General features: G+C 53.2%; 1 protein-coding gene across 2 annotated transcripts; it reads right to left on the minus strand.

Annotated features, from left to right (window-relative positions):
• Positions 1-6,704: 6,704 nt before the first annotated feature.
• Positions 6,705-18,156, minus strand: LOC104320318 (hepatic and glial cell adhesion molecule). 2 transcript variants are annotated; one of them, XM_069810812.1, is made up of 7 exons: positions 18,024-18,156; positions 16,096-16,588; positions 14,851-15,252; positions 10,543-10,953; positions 9,110-9,214; positions 8,342-8,385; positions 6,705-7,334 (listed from the first exon to the last, which is right to left on the minus strand). In XM_069810812.1, the coding sequence occupies exons 2-7, from the start codon at positions 16,145-16,147 to the stop codon at positions 7,149-7,151; spliced, it is 1,200 nt and encodes a 399-aa protein (XP_069666913.1). In that variant the 5' UTR covers positions 16,148-16,588; positions 18,024-18,156; the 3' UTR covers positions 6,705-7,148. The 2 variants fall into 2 exon arrangements, with proteins under 2 accessions (XP_069666913.1, XP_069666915.1); XM_069810814.1 differs by lacking the exon at positions 18,024-18,156 and having other exon boundaries at positions 16,096-17,028.
• Positions 18,157-21,512: the final 3,356 nt, after the last annotated feature.

The raw sequence follows: 21,512 nt of genomic DNA on the forward strand, positions 1-21,512 counted from the left end.
CCCCATCTGACTCCCATGGACCACCAAACCCCGAGCGAGATGGATGCTGGGACAGGACAGCTGTGTGTAAAGCATTAGGAAAAGGTGGGTGGATGTAGGCGTCATTGGATCCAGACCCCCACTACAGTTATACCCATCAGCTCCATCAGCCCCATCTGCGTGTTCCCTGCCAGCCAGGGAAAGCACCCAGCCTGCACCTTCCGCCTGCCAAAGCATGTCCGACCCATATGCCATGGTCAGCCCGATGCTGACCTTGCCATCCCTTTTCCTATTTCTTGACCCTTTCTTTCTCTGCCTGTCTCCTTCTAAATAAATATGCCTGTAATTACTTTTCCTCATTGGTCCTCATTTTGCTACATCCATCCGCAAATCTAGTATTCCTGACACCATTACCTAGACAATCTGAGCTTTAGCTGGTATTGCCAATTTGGCTTTACCTAGGCAATACTGGCCTTGCAAGCCTGCTCCCCAAGAGGTTCCCAGTGCTCCCCATGGTTATCTGAGAAGTTCAATTGTTTCTCACTTCCTTCACCTCGGCCACTGTGAAACCCAGCTGCACCTTGCACACCAGCTCTGAGTTTTGATGCTCCTCACGCTGTAATCTGTCACATCTGCCCATTTCAGTAGCTTCCTATACCCTGGCCAGGTTGCTTAGCCCCACGGGCAGGACAGACATTTGTGGACAGGAAGGACAATGACCTTTAAGACAAGTGGAGCTCACAACTAGCTCAGTACAAACTGTGCGCCAAGCAAGACTTTTTGCGTTGGTTTTTTTTGTGTGTGTGTGTGTGTTAAGAGAGAGGCTGCTCTCACTCAAATTCTGCCTTCCACATTGTTTTGTGGCCAACTGTGCATTTTCATTTTTAATTTAACTTCTCTTTCTCCCCATGCCCAGCAAAGCGCAGGTTCTCTGTTCCCATCCACTTGGTTCCTCAACGCAGGGCCGGGTATTTGCGGGGTCGTATCACATGTCCATTGGCGCTTTGTCATTGCAGCGAAGGGCTGCTGCGTTCTGCACGCATTTTACGCAAGCTTGGGATGTCTGAGAAGCTAAAAGCAACTGAAAGCTGTGCAAAGGCACGGGTGCAAGACACAAGCAGGAAAATGCAATTTGTGAAAAGGAGTAACAGCTCTGTCCTTTCCCCAGGGACATTCCCTCCTTGGAGCAGCATGTTTCTTGGGTAGCCCTTGGCAGCTACAATGGATGCATCAACGTGCAACAGCAATGTTTGTGTTGATCATTCACCCGAAGGTGTCTTCAGAAAGACACTGAAGCATGAAGCTTTTGCTCTCCAGGCAGATATTTCATTTGCTTGCAGGAAGGATGAGCTGTCGTAGATGAGTGTTGCCCACTCACTGCTTCTACCACGTCCGCATCATCCATATCCACCTCTTCATTTAACTGCTCCACAGAGTAATTTTTGTCAGTCAGGCCACTCTGGCCACATTAATCTTTCCAGGTTGCTGGAAGGAAACTTTAAAAACATATTCTCCACTTAGTCTTAGATAAACTAAATGAAAAACTGAGGCAGGTTTCTGCTAGCACTTTACTCCTTTCACAAGTATTTTAAAAGCATTTCTGGCACTTGCATTGCACCTTGCATCTTTTGAGGGGCTGGGAGAGACCAAACAGCAAACACAGCAGCACAAACCTGTAAATATTGGCTGCGAGGAAGAGTTTGCACGCCTGCCGCTTCAGGCCAGTGCAGCTTATTGTGGTTGGAGAGAGAAAAGAAGAGCAGGCAACCATCAGCAGACATGAAACTCATGCCACAGGCTGTCTGAATGCACAACCCCATGTCCTTCTCTCTTCTCACTCCCACGCTGCTGCAACCCCAAAGTCATGAAGGGACAATCGTCGGTCTCTGCTAAAAATCAGAAGTATGTGGATGAACAAGTAAATTGCATTTTGTGATCAACCTCGGCATCCCTGTTGCAGACAGCGGTCAGTGACCCCTCTACCCCCAGCAGGACCAAGCCCGGGATGCAGCAAGCACATGCACGAAGCAGCTGATGGCTGCTCACCCCCTTCTGCAGTCCCCAGGCTGGAGGAGACAAACTGCCACCCCCCTACAGTAAAGGGCAAGGGGGAAAGACTCACGAGTCCTGCCCACAAAACTACTGATCTGGACAGTAGCGTGCTGAGGCAGTCTGGGCAAGGAGAGGGCTTTGCTGTGGCCAGTGTGCTCCTGGCCATCACCTATATTCATGTGGGTGGTCAGCGGAGATGTCTGTGCAGAGCTCTGTGTATGGGGGGGTCCTGAAATTCCCCACCTAGGATTAAATGAGAGAAAAAAAGCAATCAGCAAAAAGGAGTCTGATTCACCTGATCAGTCCCAGTGAAGAGGGTGTCGTCTGGAGACCCAGCTCTGGGAAACCAGGGGACAGCGAGCTCTTCCAGCCTGCTCACATGCAAAGAGGCGCAGCTTGAAGCCTTGGCAGACAACTGTAATCTTGACTGTGCCACGTTCATCACTTTAAATCAGCTCAGGTAGCCACGATATGCATCCCGTAGGCTCTGAGCAACCCCTGTACAAAGGACAACTGTGACACTTTTTCCCTCTAAACAAATAGTGTGGTCAGATCCCAGAACGACAGAAGAGCTGAGGTTGGCAGGTACCTCTGGAGATGAACTAGTCCAAGCCCCTGTTCACGCTGGGTCACCTAGAGCAAGTTGCCCAGGACCGTGTCTGGTTCCAGTTGTTCAGCCAGTTTTCAACCCATGGAACTGATAAATCCACTTATCTCACTCATACTTTGTCAGCTTCTCTATGAGGATGCTATGGGAGATGGTATCAAAAACCTTACTAAAGTCAAGGTAGACAACACCCACTGCTCTCCCCTTGTCCACCAAGCCAGTCACCTCAGTGCAGAAGGCTCTCAGGTTGGTTAAGCAGGATTTCTCATAAATCCATATTGACTCCTGATCACCTTCTTGTCCTTTGTGTGCTGGGAAACGGTTCCCAGGATTAGCTGCTCCATCACCCGCCCAGGGACTGAGATGCAGCTGACTGCCCTGTAGTTCCCTGGGTCTTCCTTCTTGCCCCTTTCTGAGGATAAGAGCTCTCCTCAAGTCTTCAGAAACCTCTTCCAGTTGCCACAACCTTTCAAAGATTATCAAGAGTGGTCTCACAATGCTGTCAGCCAGCTCTCAGGACTCGTGGTTGCATCCTCTGAGGACCCACTGGCATGTCCAGTTTGCTTAAGTGCTGCCTAAGCTGATCCTGTCCTGCCGAGGGAGTCCTCCTTGCTGTGGACTTTCTCCAGGCCCTTGGATTGCTGAAGGCCAGTCTTACTGGTAAAAAACAAGGTGAAGAAGGCATTGGGTGCCTTGGCCATGTCCTTTGTCACCAGGTTCCCCACCGATTCAGCAGCAGTCTCAAAGGATGATATTCAGCCACATGGGGCTGGGGTGGATTGAAATGTGGAAGAATGAATTATGATGAGCAGCAAGGCCGTTGAGAGGACCAGTGACCCACGTGAAGTCTTTAAAATACAAGGCTACTGGTATCCAGCGGGAGGAAGCTTTCTCTGAGATGCAGCCAGCAAGCACCTGAGCTCTGCAAGCACCGAGCCATTTGCAGCCACAAGGAAAGCCACACTGGCCTTTGAGAGCTTCAAAGAGCAAGCAAAGAAGGGCCTGGGGGGCAAAGCCTTGCGAAGAAACTGCTCAGAGAAGGAAATGAAAAGGTGAAGACAGCTGATAAAGCTGCGACATGGGTTAGAGACAGGGATGGGAGACACAGCGTAGGCGAAGACCAAACGTCTCCTGTGGTGGGAGCTCAGGGTGAGCAAAGAGGTGGCGAGGAGAAGGTAGAAACAAGGAAGCATGAGGGGCATCATGGAGCAAATGTGGCCAGGCTTGTGTCCTCTCACTTTTATTTTTTCTTCCCCATTAATTTCTGCAGTTTCCTCTCTGTTTTGCATGCAGCGTGCTCTCCCTCCTGCAGAGGCGAGACCCTGGCTGCAACCTCGCGGGCACTTGGTCTCTGGGGCTGCAAGAGGAGCTGTGGGCTTGCTGTGAGGACTTCACAGATGCTCAGCTGCATGAGGCGAGCATAGGGTCTGCTTTCTCCTTCCCCAGGCTAGACTTGCGGTCTACCAAAGAACTGCAGAGTTTCAACAGCACGATGCCACAAATGCAGTTATCCCGTTAGCATATCGGCCAGCATCGAGGGCAGGTCTAGGCAAGCCTCACGAGTGCAAACCTGCATGTGATTAGTGCTAATGCAGCATCTTGCCAGCTATCAGCAGACACGTGCCTCTCTCTGGAGGTGCATGGATCTCTTGCTACCCAGCTCAGCTGTCTGATGGGAAGAGCAGCCGCTGGTAGCAGGGATGCATGGGCTAAAGCAAATATACCAAAGCCTGGGAGCTCCAGTGCAGGCATGTAATAGCAGAGCCTGTTTTTCCTGGTTGACACATTTGGCAAGTGACATGCACATTCCACAAATGACAAAAATTGAGTGCAAGCGGCACCTCACTTCCAGAATCAGGCGCTCAAGTTCCTGTTAAACCCTTCACTCCGAATCCTGGGCCTCCAGTCCAGCCAGAAGAGCCTTCCCCCTAACCATGCCTGAGACAGGCTGAGCATGGCAGAAATTGAATTTTAGCTTGAAAAAAGGGGAAAAAGAGCAAGCGAGTTTCCAGAAAGAAACTAAGCTCAGTCTTCCTGTTAAGCATGTTAAGGCAAAAATGAAAATTGCAGCTCTTCTGTGAAATGTCCAGGAAGCTGCTGCAATTGCCCTTTGACTCTAGATGAGCTCGCTCAGACCTCTCCGCTCCCTTCCTCTCCACGCCAGCGCCAGCTCACCCGGCCAGAGAGGGGCCAGCCCCATCGCACGGCTCCTTCCTGCCAGGGCAGCGCTCCTCACCCTCTACACCAACGACTCCAGCCCCAGAGAGGTGTCTTTCAAAACCTGATGCTAGTTATCAATGGGGAATAAGCCTAAAGAGACAGCAGATTTCACCCCTGGGAAAAGGGTCGTTCACAGAAGTGGCTCTAACGAGGCTGAGCGGGGTCAGTAAAACCACAAGAATCACATTAAGCCTTCATGCTACGACTAATCAAGCCCCACATCAGCAGCCTGCTCAGCGCTAAGCCTTGTACAGCAAGCATTTCATATATGGAAACACACCAGCCCAGCAGGCAAATTTTGCTAGATAGCTCTGTTTTTCAAGTCCAGTATAAAATCCATACTAAATTGACCTGCCAACTTGGCACAGCAGCTCAGCAGCGGGTTAATCTCCCAGGTTGTGCTCCTTTATCTCTCTGGCCCATCACATGCCCATATATTTTCACACAGAACCACAGCAGCTGGTCTGTGTCAAACATACTCGGTTCCTCTTGCCCTCTACCTCACAACTTTACCAAAAAACAGAAGGATAAAGCAAAACTCTGGAAACTTGCAAAACCTCACTTTCTGCTGTTTTCAGCCTATCTTAGGCATAATCTGATTGCCCAAGTATAATTTCATTCCAAGAGGGAAGCTCACCTAGCTGGTTGCTTAACCCAAATCCCATTTTTATACTCCCAGTAGCACATGAAGCATCAAAAGTTTCCTTTAGCCAAACTCAGACTGTTAGAGAAGGGAGTCAGTCAAAGCTTACCTTGTTTCTATAGCTCAAGAAAACACTCGAACTGAGATCAGCCCACCTCGTAGGGGTACCACAGCTCCTGGAGTAACACCAAGACCTGAGTCTCACAGGGAGGGTTGAATCCCCCCCATGAAGTGCAGGTCCACACTGCAGACATCCAAACCAAACCAGCAGCTCATGGTGTGTGCAGCTTCAAGGCAATGAGTTTTCTTCTCCCTCCGCAGGCATTCGGCACCACGTCGTACGAGGCAACCGGAGATACCACCTGGTACCACTGTGCAAAGAGGACAACGCAGGGGTAGAGGAGATACAGGATGGTCTGCGCGTGCCCTGCAACAGCTAAAAAGCTTTACTGCTGACTCAGAGATCTGCAGAGGGTCAGGGCTTGCTCCTGCCTCTTGGTACTATCTTCTGGGAAGCCGCGGATCAGCCTGGGGTGTTTCCATAAGCACAGCCCATGGGCTGGGCTCCCCAGAGGTGTTTTCTCCAGGAGGGGGAGGTTGCTCTGGGAGACATGGGTGCTGGTAATGGGGCGTTGGGTTTCTGGGTGATTAGTGAATACATGAATTCAGTTCTAGGTCTTCATTTTGCTCCAGTCCTGAGATTATGTTGTGGCTTAGCAGGCACAGGGGGAGACCAAGAGGTTATTCTGCTGACCCTTTCAACAGGCTCTGTGGCTGCTGGCAGGTGTTGAGGACCAGATCTGGGTCCTGAGCAGTCCTCCCTTGCCCTTCCACGCTCCCCAGGGATAGCATTCCCAAAGACCTCCAGTAGTGGGGCAGAGACAGACCCCCAGCTCTGCCAAGAGGACTGTCAGTAAGGCAGTGACCATATGTCTTTTAGCCTGAAGAGTGAAAGCCATATTTCCTGTGTACTTATTTGCCGCTTCTTCACCTTTTTAGTACTTTCATCTATCCTCCTACTTAAGGCCTTCACATTAACAAGTGAAATTGCTTGTACAGAAACCCTCATCTCCTTGCATTTCAGAGGGGCATTTCAAAACAATAGAGGAACCTGTTGCCCTGGGATCCTGAGGTCAAGCAAATTTTATTGCAGGAAGAGTCTTTTCAATAATTACTTGGCATACTTATTAAAATAAGGACAACTTTTCAGGTCAAAGGATCTTCATATATTCTTTTAATATGACAAGATCATTGGTAGTGAACCTGGGACACACGATTAAAATGTTTAATGCTCTCCACTACCTCTCAAATTAAGGTGAGTCTATGGAAGCAAGCTTCCCACAGACAAACTGTTGATTTGCCCTTGCCTTAAGCATCTTTCTCTTACACTGGGTAAGAGTGTTCCTCCTTGAGACTTCCTGAGAGTACAAAAACCAGCTCATCCCTCAAATTCAAGAGAGACTGCAGTTCATGGCAAACTAGTGCATTTCTGTACTCTCTCACTCCAAATCCTTTACAGGCTAGGGTCAGTGTGCGGAGCTGCTGGAGGGGGAGTACCGAGGGTGCAGCATCAGTGACACAAACATCCTTTTTGCTTTGAGGCACAACTACTTTCTGCAAAGCTCCCACTTGAGGCAGCTCCCAGAGTCAAACCAGGAGATGGTAGAGTCCAGTGTCCTGTTGTGGTGGACCAGGAGAAGTTAAGGATGCATACACGACCTCTGGTGTCGGTCTCTGCTGTGACTGTTCAAAGCTGTCTCCAACTCTGGCGTAAATGGTTGCCATGTCCATCACCACAGGGCTTTCCATGTGGGACTCCTCCACGCTTGAGGCCTAGAGAAGGACAAAGAAAACACCAGAGACAAGAGCCTTCTCCAGAGGCTGTGTTGGGATCAAGAGGGGTCCAGAGCTACAACGAGGAGCTGGCAGCAGCAGGAGCTACAGATGGCTTTACCCACAATAGCAGTGGGGGAACATTGGTCCCAGCTCCCTCAACCCATGGAGGCAAAACTGGCTCAGCCCATCAGGTACACTGGAGGGTGACACCTACTTTGCCCAAGGACACCTCGGACAAAACAGACACAGCCTGCAGAGCAAATGGGAGAGTTGATGGACACGGGAAACAGGGATGCAAACCTTTGCTGAAGTTTTGTCATGGTTTCCAGACCAGAGAGGACAGGATGGGGAACCTATCCTTGACCTTGGCTATTTTCACCAGAAAAAAAATAATCACAACCCCCTCTTTGTGTGGAAACAACTGTAGGCTGGTAGGATCTGCAGGACATGCTCTCTGGAGTACTCCAGTACTTCTGGGACACCTGCTACCCCCATGGAGTCACCTTCCAGAGAAATTACTTGAGCCATCTTGCTCTCATGTCTCCTTCTTAGGTTTCTTTGCCTCTTCCTCTCTGCTGTATTTATTTTTCACAGGTCAAACTCCGTGTGAGATGAGTCCCCAGATCATCCACACCGCTCCCTGAAGAAATACTTTAACATAAATTCATGAGACTAGGAAGCAGGGAGGGGTGATTGCCTGCACATTTCTCTGCATTTAAGCGTTCTGCATTTTCCTTGCTGCTGCTGGCCAAAGCTGTGCCGAGGCTCCTCAGCCATGCAGGTAAGGTTCATGTTGGTTTGGGGTCTGACTGGGAGGGAGGTGGAGGGGAAGTGTGCAGCTGGGGAAAGGGCAGGCACTTTGCAGCCTTGCCTTACAATAATGAAATAACTTCCTAATTTTATATCCAGCACCCGATTCTTGCAGCTCAGTACATCTTATTCAGCCAGTGGTTAGCAGTTACCCAGCTGCCTGTGCCCAAGAGCTTTCAGATTTTCCCCTGTACCTGCTGTTGTTTAATGATTCTCCTCTTCTGCTGCCGAGCTGCACCTAGGAAAAAGAGATTTGTATTATCTGATAGGCATGCTGATGGTCTGCACCTTCCTCTCTCCCACCGCTGGAGAACCAGGATTCCTCTACTGGCACTTTCACTCAGGGGGGTGATGTGGATTTTGTCTTTAAGATGGAGATTTCTGTAACTGCTTTCTCTAAGTGCAAGTGAAATCTCCCCCTTGGAAAAAAATGGCTTTGTTTCCTGACCAAGGCATTGTCAGGGATGATGGTTTTGAAGACGTCACTGATGGAAACTGTGGACGTATGCACCTTGTTGGCTTATTTTAAAGTGGAAACACCCCAAGGTATTCTCCCCAGCTAGAGTTTTAAAGCAACTACAACAGAATAGTCATGGCCACACCTAGAGAATGCATTTCAGAGTCCATGAAATTGTACCTCTTTTACAGACTAGATATGTTGCAGTATCTTGATTCTGGTTGCAGCACCAAAAGGTGTGGGTTCTCCAGAAAACCACTGCAGCAGACCTGTGCTGTCCTTCCACTTTAAGCTGCATTATGAACTTGAAATGCATTCAGCAACTCTTATGACTGGAAGGAGGTGGCACATTTGAGACGTGCTCTTACAGAAGGAGTAATTTTGGTGTGAAGAGCAGAACCCAGGCAACTCCTGAGCCCTCCACTACCTTCCACACCCAAGAATATGCCTGGGTGAGCTGGAGGATGCACCTGGAAGGGTAAAAAGCAGGATCAGACCCACTCACCCCGGTGCCATATGCAGCAGAAGAGCAGGAACAGCAGAAGGAGGGAGACTGAAGAACAAATTCCGATTACATAGGAATGGGTGGGGTCCGGGTTCTTGGGGTCTACTGTTTGAAAGAAAACAGGTGGTGTAAGTGCTTTCTAAACCAGTAATTGCAGTGGTTTCACCACGTTTTCTAGAGCATTCCTGCTGATTCCAGCACTCTCCTTGGGATCAGAGAGCAGCACGAGGAGCTGGAGAGCAGCACTGTGGACACAGAGGTCAAAGGAAATACTGCATCACAAAAAGCCCACCCACATCCACAGCTCAAGTATTAATGGGTTTCTTTTCCCGTGTGGGAGGCTTCCCTGTCTGCACTGCCGTGAAGAGAGCTGGCAGCTTCACTGCGTGCTGAGGAGAGGCTCGCGTCTGGATGTCAGCCCAGAAAAAAAATACTCAGCCTGTTTAAGAGTATAAGGCATGGGCACATCTCACGGCACTGCCAGAGGGGATAGGGAAGGAGCTTGCCAGTCATAGCACAGAAGGCACAGATGTTCAGGTGCTACACACAATGATTTGTACTGAACTATGCCAGATACTGCCACCGAAATTATTTCATGTACTTTGTACGTAGGGTGGCAGCAGAGGTGTGGAAGAGTCATTGGTACAAAGGAAGCGTGCTCTGTTTTGTGCCTTGAGACATGGCAGAGATCCAGCAGAGGTGACAAAACCCAGGGAGGCAATTGGGAATTTACTGACTGCAAAGTTAAGTCTTCAAAACCCCTGTGTTCACGGTGGAGAGTGATAAACTAGGCCAGGGAACAGCAAGACATAAATGCAGAAAGAGAGATGGGTGTGAGGCACATCATCGGGACTGCTTGGCAGTGTGAATAAACACGCCAGACTCAGGCAGGTTTAAAGAGGAGCCCATCCTGCCAAAGGGACTGAGGCTGCCAGCTTAACTGACTGCCCTGTGATACACACATCTTGCACAGGCATAAATAACAAACATTTGGTATACTTTTCTTAGTCCACGTGGCCACAGATTTATCCCCAACTGCCCTGTTCTCCCCAGTGAATACTGGATTTATTCCAGTATAGGACCCAAAGCCAGTGCTTAGGTTTCTCAGCCCATCTCTCTTCTCTGTAGCCATTCACATTGGGCTGGCAAATGCAAGTCTGGCAAAAGAAAATTTTTCATTTAGGGACAACCATCTGCACAGGAAGCCCTTATACTGTGATTAAGCTGGCAGAGCGGGCCAGGACGGGTTTCCTGTAGTAAGAAGAAAAGACCTACAGCACTGTATAAGATATCCCTGGGAATCCTCTCTTTACCACAAAAGCTCATCCCTTCAAGAAGAGGGACAAATACTCTGCCAGCACCTGCACCTTCCTGCACATGTGGCCGAGGCGGGGCAGGAGAATTCTGCTGAGCACACTCATGCTTACACTCACCTGGAGGCTCAGGGGTGGAACGCTGCTTGTGCACGGTCAGGGTGATGTGAAAGGTTTGGTGTGATGGTTTGAAGGTGACACTGTAAACTCCGCTGTCGCTGAGCCGCAGGTCTGACAGCAGCAGGGACCCGTTTGCGGGGAACAACTTAGTGTGGCCACGGTACTTGCCGTGGTAGAAAGTTTGTGCAGAGCAGCTGCTGGGAGCTCCCCCGGCACCCACAGAACAGTTCAGCACTGAGCAGGTGACGAGCTGGACGAACTCATCCTGCACGTTACTGGAATTCCAGGCAATCCTCATTGGGTACTGAGGGGCACTGTGAAGTCTGTAGGAGACGGGCAGGAGCACGGACTGACCCTCGGTGCCGTTGACGGAATCCTGATGGATTTTGACGAGGACGGCCAGGTTTCCCCCTGCAGAGGAGGGGAAGGGGCAGATCAGGACACTCTTCGCCCCGCGGCGCGAGAGCACGGGCTGGACCCGCTGCCCCGTCCCCTCTGCAAGCACAGCCCCGAGCGGGCGTTCGCAGCCCACCTCGGCCCACTGCCCCCTTTGCGGCAGCTCCACGCACAGGAGCCGGCGCTCAGCAGCATGCAGCTGCTGCACCCGGAGTTTTTTGGGGGGCAGCGGATTTGATGGGGGAGCCGAGCTCTGGCAGCGACGGGCTCTGCCTCGCCGGGGCTTGCAGGAGGGCTCCAAACACCCGGCGCCCTCAGCGTTATTTGCCCCTTGGCCCCTCAGCGCACCACGCCGTTTCGCGGCCGGGTTTGCCTCGCTCCGTCCCCAGGGTGGACGGAGCAGCCCCTGCCGCCATCACCGGGAGCAGGGGAGCGATGCCGGCGCGGGCCCCCGACGGCACGCGTCGTGGGGACGAGGGTCCCCGGCGTCCCCCTCCCCGGCAGCCCTCTGCCGGGCTGCTCCGTCCCCCGGGACCCCCAGCTCAGGCCAGACTCACCGAGGAGCAGTAGGAGGGAGCCGAGGCTCCGGCAGCTCCGGCCGCAGGACATCTCCGAGCCCAGCAGAGGAACTGAACTGGGAGCTCTGGCCGGCCGGTCACCACGCCTCCGGCACGGGGTCGGACGCAGCGGGCTCTGCGCCGAGGCTGCTAGCGAGCATCTCCGAGCTGTCGCCTCGGCAGGGGAGGAAGTCGGTGACTCTTCCTCAGTCCCTGCGGGCTGCAGGGTTCGCTTGCGAGGGTGCGAGCCCGGGCTTTCTTCCTGTGGCTCTGCAGCCGCAGCCAGTGGGCTGCTGCGACTGCTGGCGGAAGGGCCCGGGGAAGAGGGGGGGTCCCGGCGGGGCAGCAGGCCAGCTTGGCCCGCGGGGGTCCCAGCAAGAGCCGGCCCCGCTCCCGTGCCCTGCTCGCTGCTGGTCCTCAGCCAGGCGAAAGCCTTTGCCGAGCTCCCGGCCAGCGGTGCAAATGCACAGGCGGAGATGCCCAATCCCTCCCTGGGCAGGCAGGCAGGGCTGCAGGCAGGGCTGCAGGCAGGTCCCAGCAGGCAGAGGCGAGAGGAGGCTCCAGGGGTGCAGAGAGGGAAGCCCTGCTTCTCCCCGAGCGAGCGGGGCTCAGCGAAGCCCGGATGGGGCAGAGCTTGTGCCAGGGAGCTGCTGGTGTGGATGTGGGGACCCGAGCCTGGGGAGGAGGAGGAGGAGGAGGAGGAGGAGGAGGAGGAGGAGGAGGAGGAGTGGGAGCTGCAAACCTGGGAGCAAGGGGACAGCTCTGACCCAGGGAGCCAGTGCCGGCTTCTCGGGGCCGCACTTCTCCTCAACACCTGCTGCCGGTTCCACTCCCCAAATTAATGCCTGCCAGCATCCCACTAGCAAGGGAGGGAGCAAGGCCACGGGTCTGGGTCCTCTCGCACCCAGCCACCCCCTCCAAGAGGCAGCCGGAGCCCCGTCCATCTATTTTAACTTTGTCACAGCGGTTGCCGTTCAGAGCCGACCACAGCTTCGTGGCCGCAACAGCGGGACGTGGCTCGGCGCCGGGGGAGCACGGCCGTGCCGGGGCTACGAACCTCGTCTGCAACACCACTGCAAGACACTCATGGGGTCACCTCCTCCGACCTGGACACGCTCGCTGGAAACCCCAGCATGGTTTACAGCGCGCCGACAACGCCGAGGGGCCCCACACGCCCACTCCTTCACCCTGAGGGAAGGATCGGCAAACACCCCGCAAAAGCCGCCTCTGGTTCCCGGCGGCCCCACGCTGAGGTGCCTTGCCCGCCTCGGGCTTGCCAGCAGCTTTGGAAGATTCTCTCCCCTCTTGCCTGGCTGCTGGAAGAGCCCAAAGCGATGCTGCAGATGCAGCCTTGGCTGCTGTGGGGAAGAGGCTGTTGGAGGAAGGGGTGCTGGTTTGACCAGAGAGGGGGTGTCGAATGGGGAGAGGGGTGTCTGAGTGGTGGGCGGGGGGCCGGGCTCCCTCCACCGCGTGCCCACGGGCAGGTCGGGGTGGCTGCTGCTGCTGCTGCTGCTGCTGCTGCTGCTGCTGCTTGGGGCTGTGCGGGACCCCGCATCGAGCGGGGCAGCCTCGGGGGGAAGCACGAGCCACCTCTCACCGAGGAAAGATGTGCCAGTGGCGTCGGGCCACTGGGAAACCATTTTAGACTGGGGAAACCACGGGCATCTGCCTCATCGGCGGGCACGTCCCGGGCACGTTTGCTCGTACACAGCGGGCGGGATGTGCCGCAGACACAAAGCACGTTTGCTTTGCAGGAGGACGGTTGCCGTGTTCCCTGGCTCCCAGGGCCACTCCACCAGCAAGGGAAAAAGCGGCGTGGGTGACACAAGGAAAAGACGGCTCTGGAAAGGGTTTGGCACATTTATCCTGCGCAGGCATTGCCATAAGGGTGCTGCCCCGAGCCGCAGCACTTCCTTCGGGTACCACCTCTGGCTGCTGTTGCACATTGACCCTCTTCTCCCGAGCAGCGCCCAAAAGCTTCAAGAAGCGGCATCACTGTGGCTGCGGAGCTGCTCCGTGCTGCATCTGGCTCTGCCAGCTCTCGGTCCCTGCGACTGAGCGGGACGCCGTGTTTGACGCCTCCCAGGAGTTTGCTGTGGGCACAAAGCAGAAGTTACCGAAAACTGTCAGGCTGCAGCCGTGACAGAAAAGACCGGGGCCGACCACATCCTTTCTCCTACGGATCCGCTGCGCCTTACCAGCACCGCTCGCCGGTGAGTCACGGCCATACAACGGGTCCGCTCCCGGGAGCAGCGTCACCAAGGGGAAATCATCTCCGTGGCACGGAGCCCGGCTGCCCCCAGCCCCGCGGAGGAGCCAGCTCCATCCCCGGCATTTCTGGCCTTCCCCTGGGAGCCCAGAGCCTAAGGTACCTCACCCGGAGAGCTGTGCACTCACCCTGTGCCACCAGAGGTGGAAGAAGAGCTGCAGGAAGAGCAGGATGAGGCAGCAGCAGCCTCCGAAGATATAACAAGGGATGCGAGTGGCAGTCGCTCCTCCACCCAGCTCGGTGCCTGCGGTAGGAGAGATGGCGAGCTGCTGGGCATGCTTCACCGCTGAGCTTGCTCTGCGTCTGACTCCCGACGTCGGCAGCTGCCTGCACTGCTGCCGGGTGAGGAGACGAATCCTGCCCCGAGACCCCAATGCACGCCCCGTGTTCCTTTCTGCTGCGCATCTCCCGGGGTTCTTAGCTCGCCCGGGTGCCCGCAGGACACCTCTGAGGGGGTACAATGCTGTGCCCAAGCTTCCTCCTGTCCTGTGCAGAGGAGCTGAGGGCCTGCAGTGCCTCCCAGAGCCAGCGTGCAGCCCCTCGTCCCTTCCCGAGCACAGCATGAACCACAGGCACCTTCCTAGGAGGTGTCCTGCAGCTCACCATCCCTCTGCCTGCCGTTGCAGGGTCCTCCTCCTCCTCCTGCTGCTGCTGGGAAGACCGAGCTCTGCTGCTTGCCCTGCACATCTGGGAATGCCGATGCTGTAAGATGCTTCCCATCACCTCTGATTTTCAGGGAAACAGCAGAGAGGACCCTTGACTTGGTCCATCCCGTAAAACAAAGCTCCTGGTTCTAGCCTGGGAGCTGCGCTGATCGCAGCCCTTCGTCATCAAAGATTACTTCTTACGAGACGAGGTATGGGAATATGAACCCCCCGTCGCCCCAAACACGCCACCCCTGACCAGGCCCCCCAGAAGGTCTCCTCTTGATGGTGACGAGCGTGCTGAGATAGGGTTGGTGGACAGAAAGGGAGGACAGGCTGGCAGGGCTGGTCCGTGAGCCCGGGCTCCTCTCCTATCTCCCAAGCCCATTTGTGGGACTCGTCAGGCTCAGGCGCAGGGTTGCGACCTTAAGCTTACACTCACCTGGAGGCTCAGGGGTGGAACGCTGCTTGTGCACGGTCAGGGTGATGTGAAAGGTTTGGTGTGATGGTTTGAAGGTGACACTGTAAACTCCGCTGTCGCTGAGCCGCAGGTCTGACAGCAGCAGGGACCCGTTTGCGGGGAACAACTTAGTGCGGCCACGGTACTTGCCGCGGTAGAAAGTTTGTGCAGAGCAGCTGCTGGGAGCTCCCCCAGCATCCAGGGAGCATTTCCCCAGCGTGCAGGTGACAAACTCATCCTGCACGTTACTGGAATTCCAGGCAATCCTCATTGGGTACTGAGGGGCACTGTGAAGTCTGTAGGAGACGGGCAGGAGCACGGACTGACCCTCGGTGCCGTTGACGGAATCCTGATGGATTTTGACGAGGACGGCCAGGTTTCCCCCTGCAGAGGAGGGGAAGGGGCAGATCAGGACACTCTTCGCCCCGCGGCGCGAGAGCACGGGCTGGACCCGCTGCCCCGTCCCCTCTGCAAGCACAGCCCCGAGCGGGCGTTCGCAGCCCACCTCGGCCCACTGCCCCCTTTGCGGCAGCTCCACGCACAGGAGCCGGCGCTCAGCAGCATGCAGCTGCTGCACCCGGAGTTTTTTGGGGGGCAGCGGATTTGATGGGGGAGCCGAGCTCTGGCGGTGATGGGCTCTGCCCCACTGGGGCTTGCAAGGAATTGCATGGGCTGAGAAACACCAGTCAATCAACCCAAGAAAGAATTTTTCTTCCCTTTCAGGAATGGGCACACCCAGGGGTTGGACCACCTGTTGCCATGCACATTCAGGTTTACATCCATGATTTCCAACCCACATTTAAAACCAGCAAAAACCTTTTCACATGTGTATTATCATCACACAGATGAAAGCAGAAGAGATCTTCTGAAGTTACAGCCATCCTACTGTTACCACCCTTCATGGGTTGTCCAGGATTACCAGTGGTAAAAACACAGCACTGATACAGTAGTAGATGCAGTGAACAGGAGCACAGTGAACGGCTCTGCTGGGTCCAGCTGGACCACTGCCTTCTCGGGGGTGGCTTTGGGAGATGCTTGGCAGTGACTATATGAACCATGTTGTGGCAATTCCACCCCCCAACCCCAAATTTGTAGCCTTCTGTGGTTCAGGAGGGCACTTCATGGTCACCACCAGATGCTTCCTCTTATTGTATCAGACCAGCATTATCTCAGTCCCAGCTTTTACATTCCCCAAGTCGCTTTCTGCTTGTCCCATCCCAGACTTACCGATGAGCATCAGTATGGAGCAGAGGGTGCAGCATCCCTGCAGAGAGCTCATGTCTTGCTTGCCTGGGGGGTGCAGCAAAGGCACAGCTGTGAAAAGCTGAGCATTTGTACTGACCTAAAAATTTGCATGAAGACATGTCTTGGGGAGGATGTCAGTGGCCAGCAGCTCTGGGCCACTTTAACCACTTTTAACCACTTGAGACAGCCCTGGTGAAGTCCGGCTGCACCTTGGTGTCTTTGCAGTATCTCTTCAGCTCAAAAGGATCATACTGCTGTCAGGACACCCAATGACTAGGGTGGTGGGGTGCAGCCAGCCCTGGGGAGGGCTCAGGGAGGTGCTGGAGGGATGAGGGTACATCAGAAGTCTCCAGCAGAGGGGCTGGAGAGTTGGTGTCAAAGCAGGTAGGTGAACAGGAGGGGAGGCAGTGACATTTCAGGAGGTCAATGAAGGAGCTGCAGAGGATAGTGATGGTCAGGGAAAAAGCAGCGGTTTCTGGAGGGCAGGAAAAAAAAACTATAAGGATTTGGGAACAAGGGAAAATTTGAGAGGATGGCAGCTGCTCTCCTTCCCAAGACACCCTCCAGTCTGCCCCCCATGGCCCCAGGTACAGGGCACCCATCCCAGTCCCCTCCACATACAACTAGTCCCCTCCAACTGTTCTCTTGCCTTCCCCTTCTCTGCCAACTCTGCCTGAGACCGGGGTTAGCTTGGGCTCTGGGTTGGTGCTGCAGCATCTCCAACTGTCTTCTCTCTCACCCCAAAATCTAAACCAAAGCCTGCTCCATCAATGCACAGCTGAGATGTATAAAAGGAAAAGCAACTTGACTGAAGCTTTCAGATGTTATTGCTCATTTTTGTAGTGAGCTTAGAGCTGGGAAACACCATCTGAATATATATGTTTGTATAGGGCATTGCTTTTTAAGTGAATGTAAATCATATTGGTGTTCGATAATCAAGCTTCACATTAAGGGGAGCTGAACCAGGTGGGTTTCCTGAGCACAGGCAATGGTCCTGGTCTACTAAAGCCAAAGTGGGTCCCATTCCCAAGCACAGGCAGCAACAGGACAGAGCACGTACCCCAGCACAGGCAGGCACTCTCCATACAGCCAACAAGCAGCACTTTCACCAGCACCCTGTCACGGTCCACTCGGTGGACTCGTGATGGTTTGTTTGCTACGATCTCGAAAGTGCAAAATTAAGGTGACCAACACCAAAGGGGATTGCAGTAATCACACAGTAAAACTTTATTGTATTGCCTGTGAGGAGGCACGCGATAGTTAGAGATGGGTGAAAGAAAGGAGAAAAGTAAAGTTAAGTTTAGAGAGAGGAGAAAGAGGAGTTATAGCTACCACCGCTGATCTCACGACGTCCTAACGGTCCCGGGTCCAGCTGATGCTGCGTCGTCAATCGTTGTGGTCCTTGGTGGGGAAGCTTCCAACTTTAGCTGTTCAGAAGTCATCTTTTATGCTTAGTAACACACCCTGCTCCACCTCTGCCTCAGGAGTCTCCACCCTTCTCAAAATACAATTATCATATCTCAGCCCTTCTCAAGCGAGGCTATCATGCAGGCACGGGGTCAGTGTCCGAGGCGTGGTTAGTCTTGGAGGCGGGTAGCCTTCGACCAGGAGGTGTGTTTTGGTATTATAATGAAGCAAAGTTCCTCTAAAGTTCATGATTTCTTCATCGGTGTTATGCCAACAGTGGCAATTCATCCTTTTGACAGTAGCTATGTGGTTATCTCTAACGGTTCCAGCCAGGTACCTTCCAGGAACCTTGTACCGCACATTCCGTCCTTGGGACCGGCCGCTGCGCTCCAAACAGGCCGTTGTCAGGTAATGTACTGTTCATGTTCCTGATGACAATGTTGAGACAATGCTGATTTTCTGACCGACTCTTACACACCCCCATACCCACACACAGCACTTACAGGGACATGAAGGATGCGAAGGGCCTGATCCTGCTCTTATTCTCCAGCTGATGGGGCTCACAGCTCACTCGCAGGTCTCACACTTGTTCACATTACACAAACATCCCTGCAGCAGCTGGCCCAGACCCATGTCCTCTCCCGCCCTCAGCTCCAGACCTGCTGTCCCTCTTGTGCATGGTCCCAGACCCCCTGTCCTATTCACCAGCCAGTCTGGCTTCAGGTCTGCTACGGGATCCGGTACAAGCACAGACTAGAGAGCACACTTGTAGAGAAAATAGGTGGGAACTGTCCCTTTTACCCCCCCTCCTCTTTACTTTGCCATGCTTGTTCTTCTCCCTTGACTGCTAAATAAACCCACCCTTAATTGCTTTTCACCCCATTGCTCCCAGTTTTGCTACATCCACACCCAAATTCAATGTTTCCAATACCGTTACACAGGCAATCTGCTATTCCCAATAAGGCACCAAGCCTTGCAAGACTCTGCAAGTTTTGCTAACATCCCTCTTCAGTTATAGGAGAAGTTTCTTACATTACAGTAACATAATATCTTGGAGGCAAGTGATTACATAGTTCAGAACTTTTACTGATGTGATTTTAAAGAGGATTTGTCCTCTAAGGTCACTGTCACAGATTTGCACCCAGCTAGGATCACTACTAAACAGGGGATTTATTAGCTTGAAAGTTCGCAGAGAATAATGCCAGGAGTGAGGCAGGCACAAAGCACCTGCTGTTTGTATACCCCCAATTAGATCAAGGTTTGAGCTAGAACTCTTGCTTTACATGTAAACACTCAAAAATGTATTCTCAGCAGCCAGCTCAGCCTTATTCCAGTGGTCAGTAAGGTATTACACAGCCACCTCTGTGTCAGAGTAATTTCTTGCTATCACAGCACATTCATGGTCCTGACCTTCTTTCATAAGCTGTAGCTCTGGAAGTTGTGGGCTTTTGGTTTTTTATATAAAAAAACCCTATTAGTATTTGATGGTTACAGAAAATACTCGAAGCAGGTACTCCCCCTCTCTCAGCACAGGAGCAGAAGTGTTAGCAGCACTTCCGAAGCCTGTGAAAGCTTCAGAACTTGCCTTTAATTGAGGTTGATTTTGTCTCGAAGTTTCCTTGGAGATTTCCTTAGCTGCAGTAGCATGAAGTGGTGTGACTATGAAGGCTTCAGTTTGCCAACAAACCCAGCCCAAGGAGCTCTGAAGGATGAAGCGAGGGACAGGTAGAAGCTTTGCAGGGGTGTCTCCCTCCCTCTCTCCCTGAAAAGTGTCCCCTTACTTTCCAAAGCCCCCCCCCCAACCTCATGAGGTACATCACAAAATTCAGGTTTGCTTTGCAAAAGCCATGTGACATCCTAATCCTGAGCACAGCGCTCAGTAGTGTCCATTACCTCTAGCCTGGTTTGGACTGACAGACATAACAGTCGTGTTGCAGAAGTCCTCGATCACTTCAAAAAGCCTTTCTGTGCTTGAGTGGCTCTGCTTTGCCATGGGATGGCACCTCTTTGGGTCAGCTTTGGGGAGAACAGCTGGAATTTAGGGGCAGATCTCAGCCTTCTGCAGCTGCCCACAGCCACCGACATTCACCTTAAAAGTCTTTCAGAAATGCAGTTTGCAACTGCAGCGGATGAGCTCATCCTCACCTCCCTCACCTACAGCAGTCTCCCAAGAGGCAGGAGGTCCCTTCCCTGGTGCTTTTCTAGTGTTGACACAAACATCCTGCCTACCTTTCACGGCTTTGTAGTAATTTCTAAAAATAAAGTTATATGTGGTTTTGGTTTTTTTTTTATGGGCTCCATGCATGCTCAGGAATTGATGTAGCCCAACACCACTAAGCACCCACTGCAGAAATACCTGAGCATCTATTTCCACATGACCCACCTGCCCGTCCTGGCAGCTGTGGGACCTTTCCTTTGGTCTGGAGGTTCCTATGCCATGCGCACACTGTCACGCAAAGGCTATTTTAGTCATGAGCGATGCCAGGGCAGGAGGCGAGAGTACCAGAGCTGCAAAATAGGCTCGGTGTTGCAAAAGCAGCATTACCTGTCTGAAGCATGGGAAACCTCCACCTCATGCTAAGACAGGGACCATGCAGAGCGCCGGTGGCAAAGACAGGACAAGGCTCATTAGCAAGCAAAAAGTTAGGAATCTAAGAATTCCTCCATCTACAGCAGAGCTTGAGAAGCCACACTGTAATACGGCTCTGCAAAGCGCCAAGAGTAATAAGTGGGGATTAAAAGTGCATAAATGGTAAAAATATGACTATTTACAGCAGCCTCCATGACACGCTCGAACTGCCAGGCTTCACGGCAGAGCCCATTGGGCATGGGTGAGCGAGACACATCCCAGCTCCCACCCCCTCCTTCCTGCCCGTGGGGGTGGCCGGGGCCATCGTCACCCCAATTACTGCTGCCTCCACCCGCATCGCCGGGGGAAAGACGCCTACGTGTGGCTAGGTGACGTGCCTGGTTTGGGTTTGCTGTCCGAAGGTGACACTGAACCCCCCCCCACCGCTGTCGGTGAGCAGCAGCAGGGACCCATTCTCAGGAAAGAGCTGAGCATGGCCAAATTCAATACATCTTTTCTCCAGCTGAGGTAAACTACCCATTTCTCTAGTATCTAAAGACAAATGCCAGTTAGGTCCTCAGTTTCATGAAAGCACAGCAGGAAAGGTCTCTTCCTACCACAACCCCACTGGAGATACCTCCTTCCACACTCCCAGCACCCAGAAATAAACCCCAAACCACAAGTCACAAGTGCTGCAGAGAATCATCTCCAAACTGAGCCAGCCTGGATACCGTCCCCTTCTCTTGACCCAGCTCGGGCACCCTTTGGTCCCACAGCTCTGTAGCTCAGGCCCTCCTGGACTTACCAGGGAGGAGCAGGATGGGACAAGCAACTGGGACCATGGGGAAGTGCCCATGTCTCCTGGCCCAAGGACATGGCCAAGCCATGACCATGAGGATGGAAGCTGCTGGTCATGGCTCTCCGCAGGGCATGGGAAAGAGCTGGGAGCCATCACTGGCTATTTTCCTCTCTCAGGATGGAGACTCGCAGCTCAGGGGACAGCAGGGCGAGGTGGGCAGAAAAACCCCTTGATACCTCCATGGGCCTGTTGGATTTTCCCTACATGGGGAAGCTGAAGGTCTCCAAAAGGCAACCGCAGCCCAGGGATGAGTTACCAACCCGGTGCCCTGGTCCCTGCAGGTCAGAGAGGAGCAGTCCAAAACCAGGCAGGACTCAGGATCTTCTTTTGCCCCCCAAAACCAGGCAGGACTCAGGATCTTCTTTTGCCCCCCAAAACCAGAGTTTGAGTAGATGAGCACATTTTCCTCATAAATAAGAACTGCAGTATTACACTGGCTGGGGAAGAACTTCCTTTTTCAGTACTTCCTCTTTTTCTGGCCCTTTTGCAGCTACAGATATGAAATACATCCAGTTTGTCTCTGCCAGCACGTAACAGGAAAAGCGCATGGGAGTTCTCTTCTCT

Source organism: Haliaeetus albicilla, chromosome 23 (genome assembly GCF_947461875.1).
Source record: "Haliaeetus albicilla chromosome 23, bHalAlb1.1, whole genome shotgun sequence".
In the NCBI taxonomy this organism is placed as follows: domain Eukaryota; kingdom Metazoa; phylum Chordata; class Aves; order Accipitriformes; family Accipitridae; genus Haliaeetus; species Haliaeetus albicilla.

Excerpts from the sequence above, each read along its gene's own strand:
- LOC104320318 (XM_069810812.1), bottom strand. The coding sequence starts at position 16,147 with ATGAGCTCTCTGCAGGGATGCTGCACCCTCTGCTCCATACTGATGCTC. Across the intron at positions 10,954-14,850 it reads TTCCACCCCTGAGCCTCCAG|GGGGAAACCTGGCCGTCCTC; the intron begins GTGAGTGTAAGC and ends CCTCCTCTGCAG. Across the intron at positions 7,335-8,341 it reads GAATCATTAAACAACAGCAG|GCCTCAAGCGTGGAGGAGTC; the intron begins GTACAGGGGAAA and ends GTCCTTCTCTAG.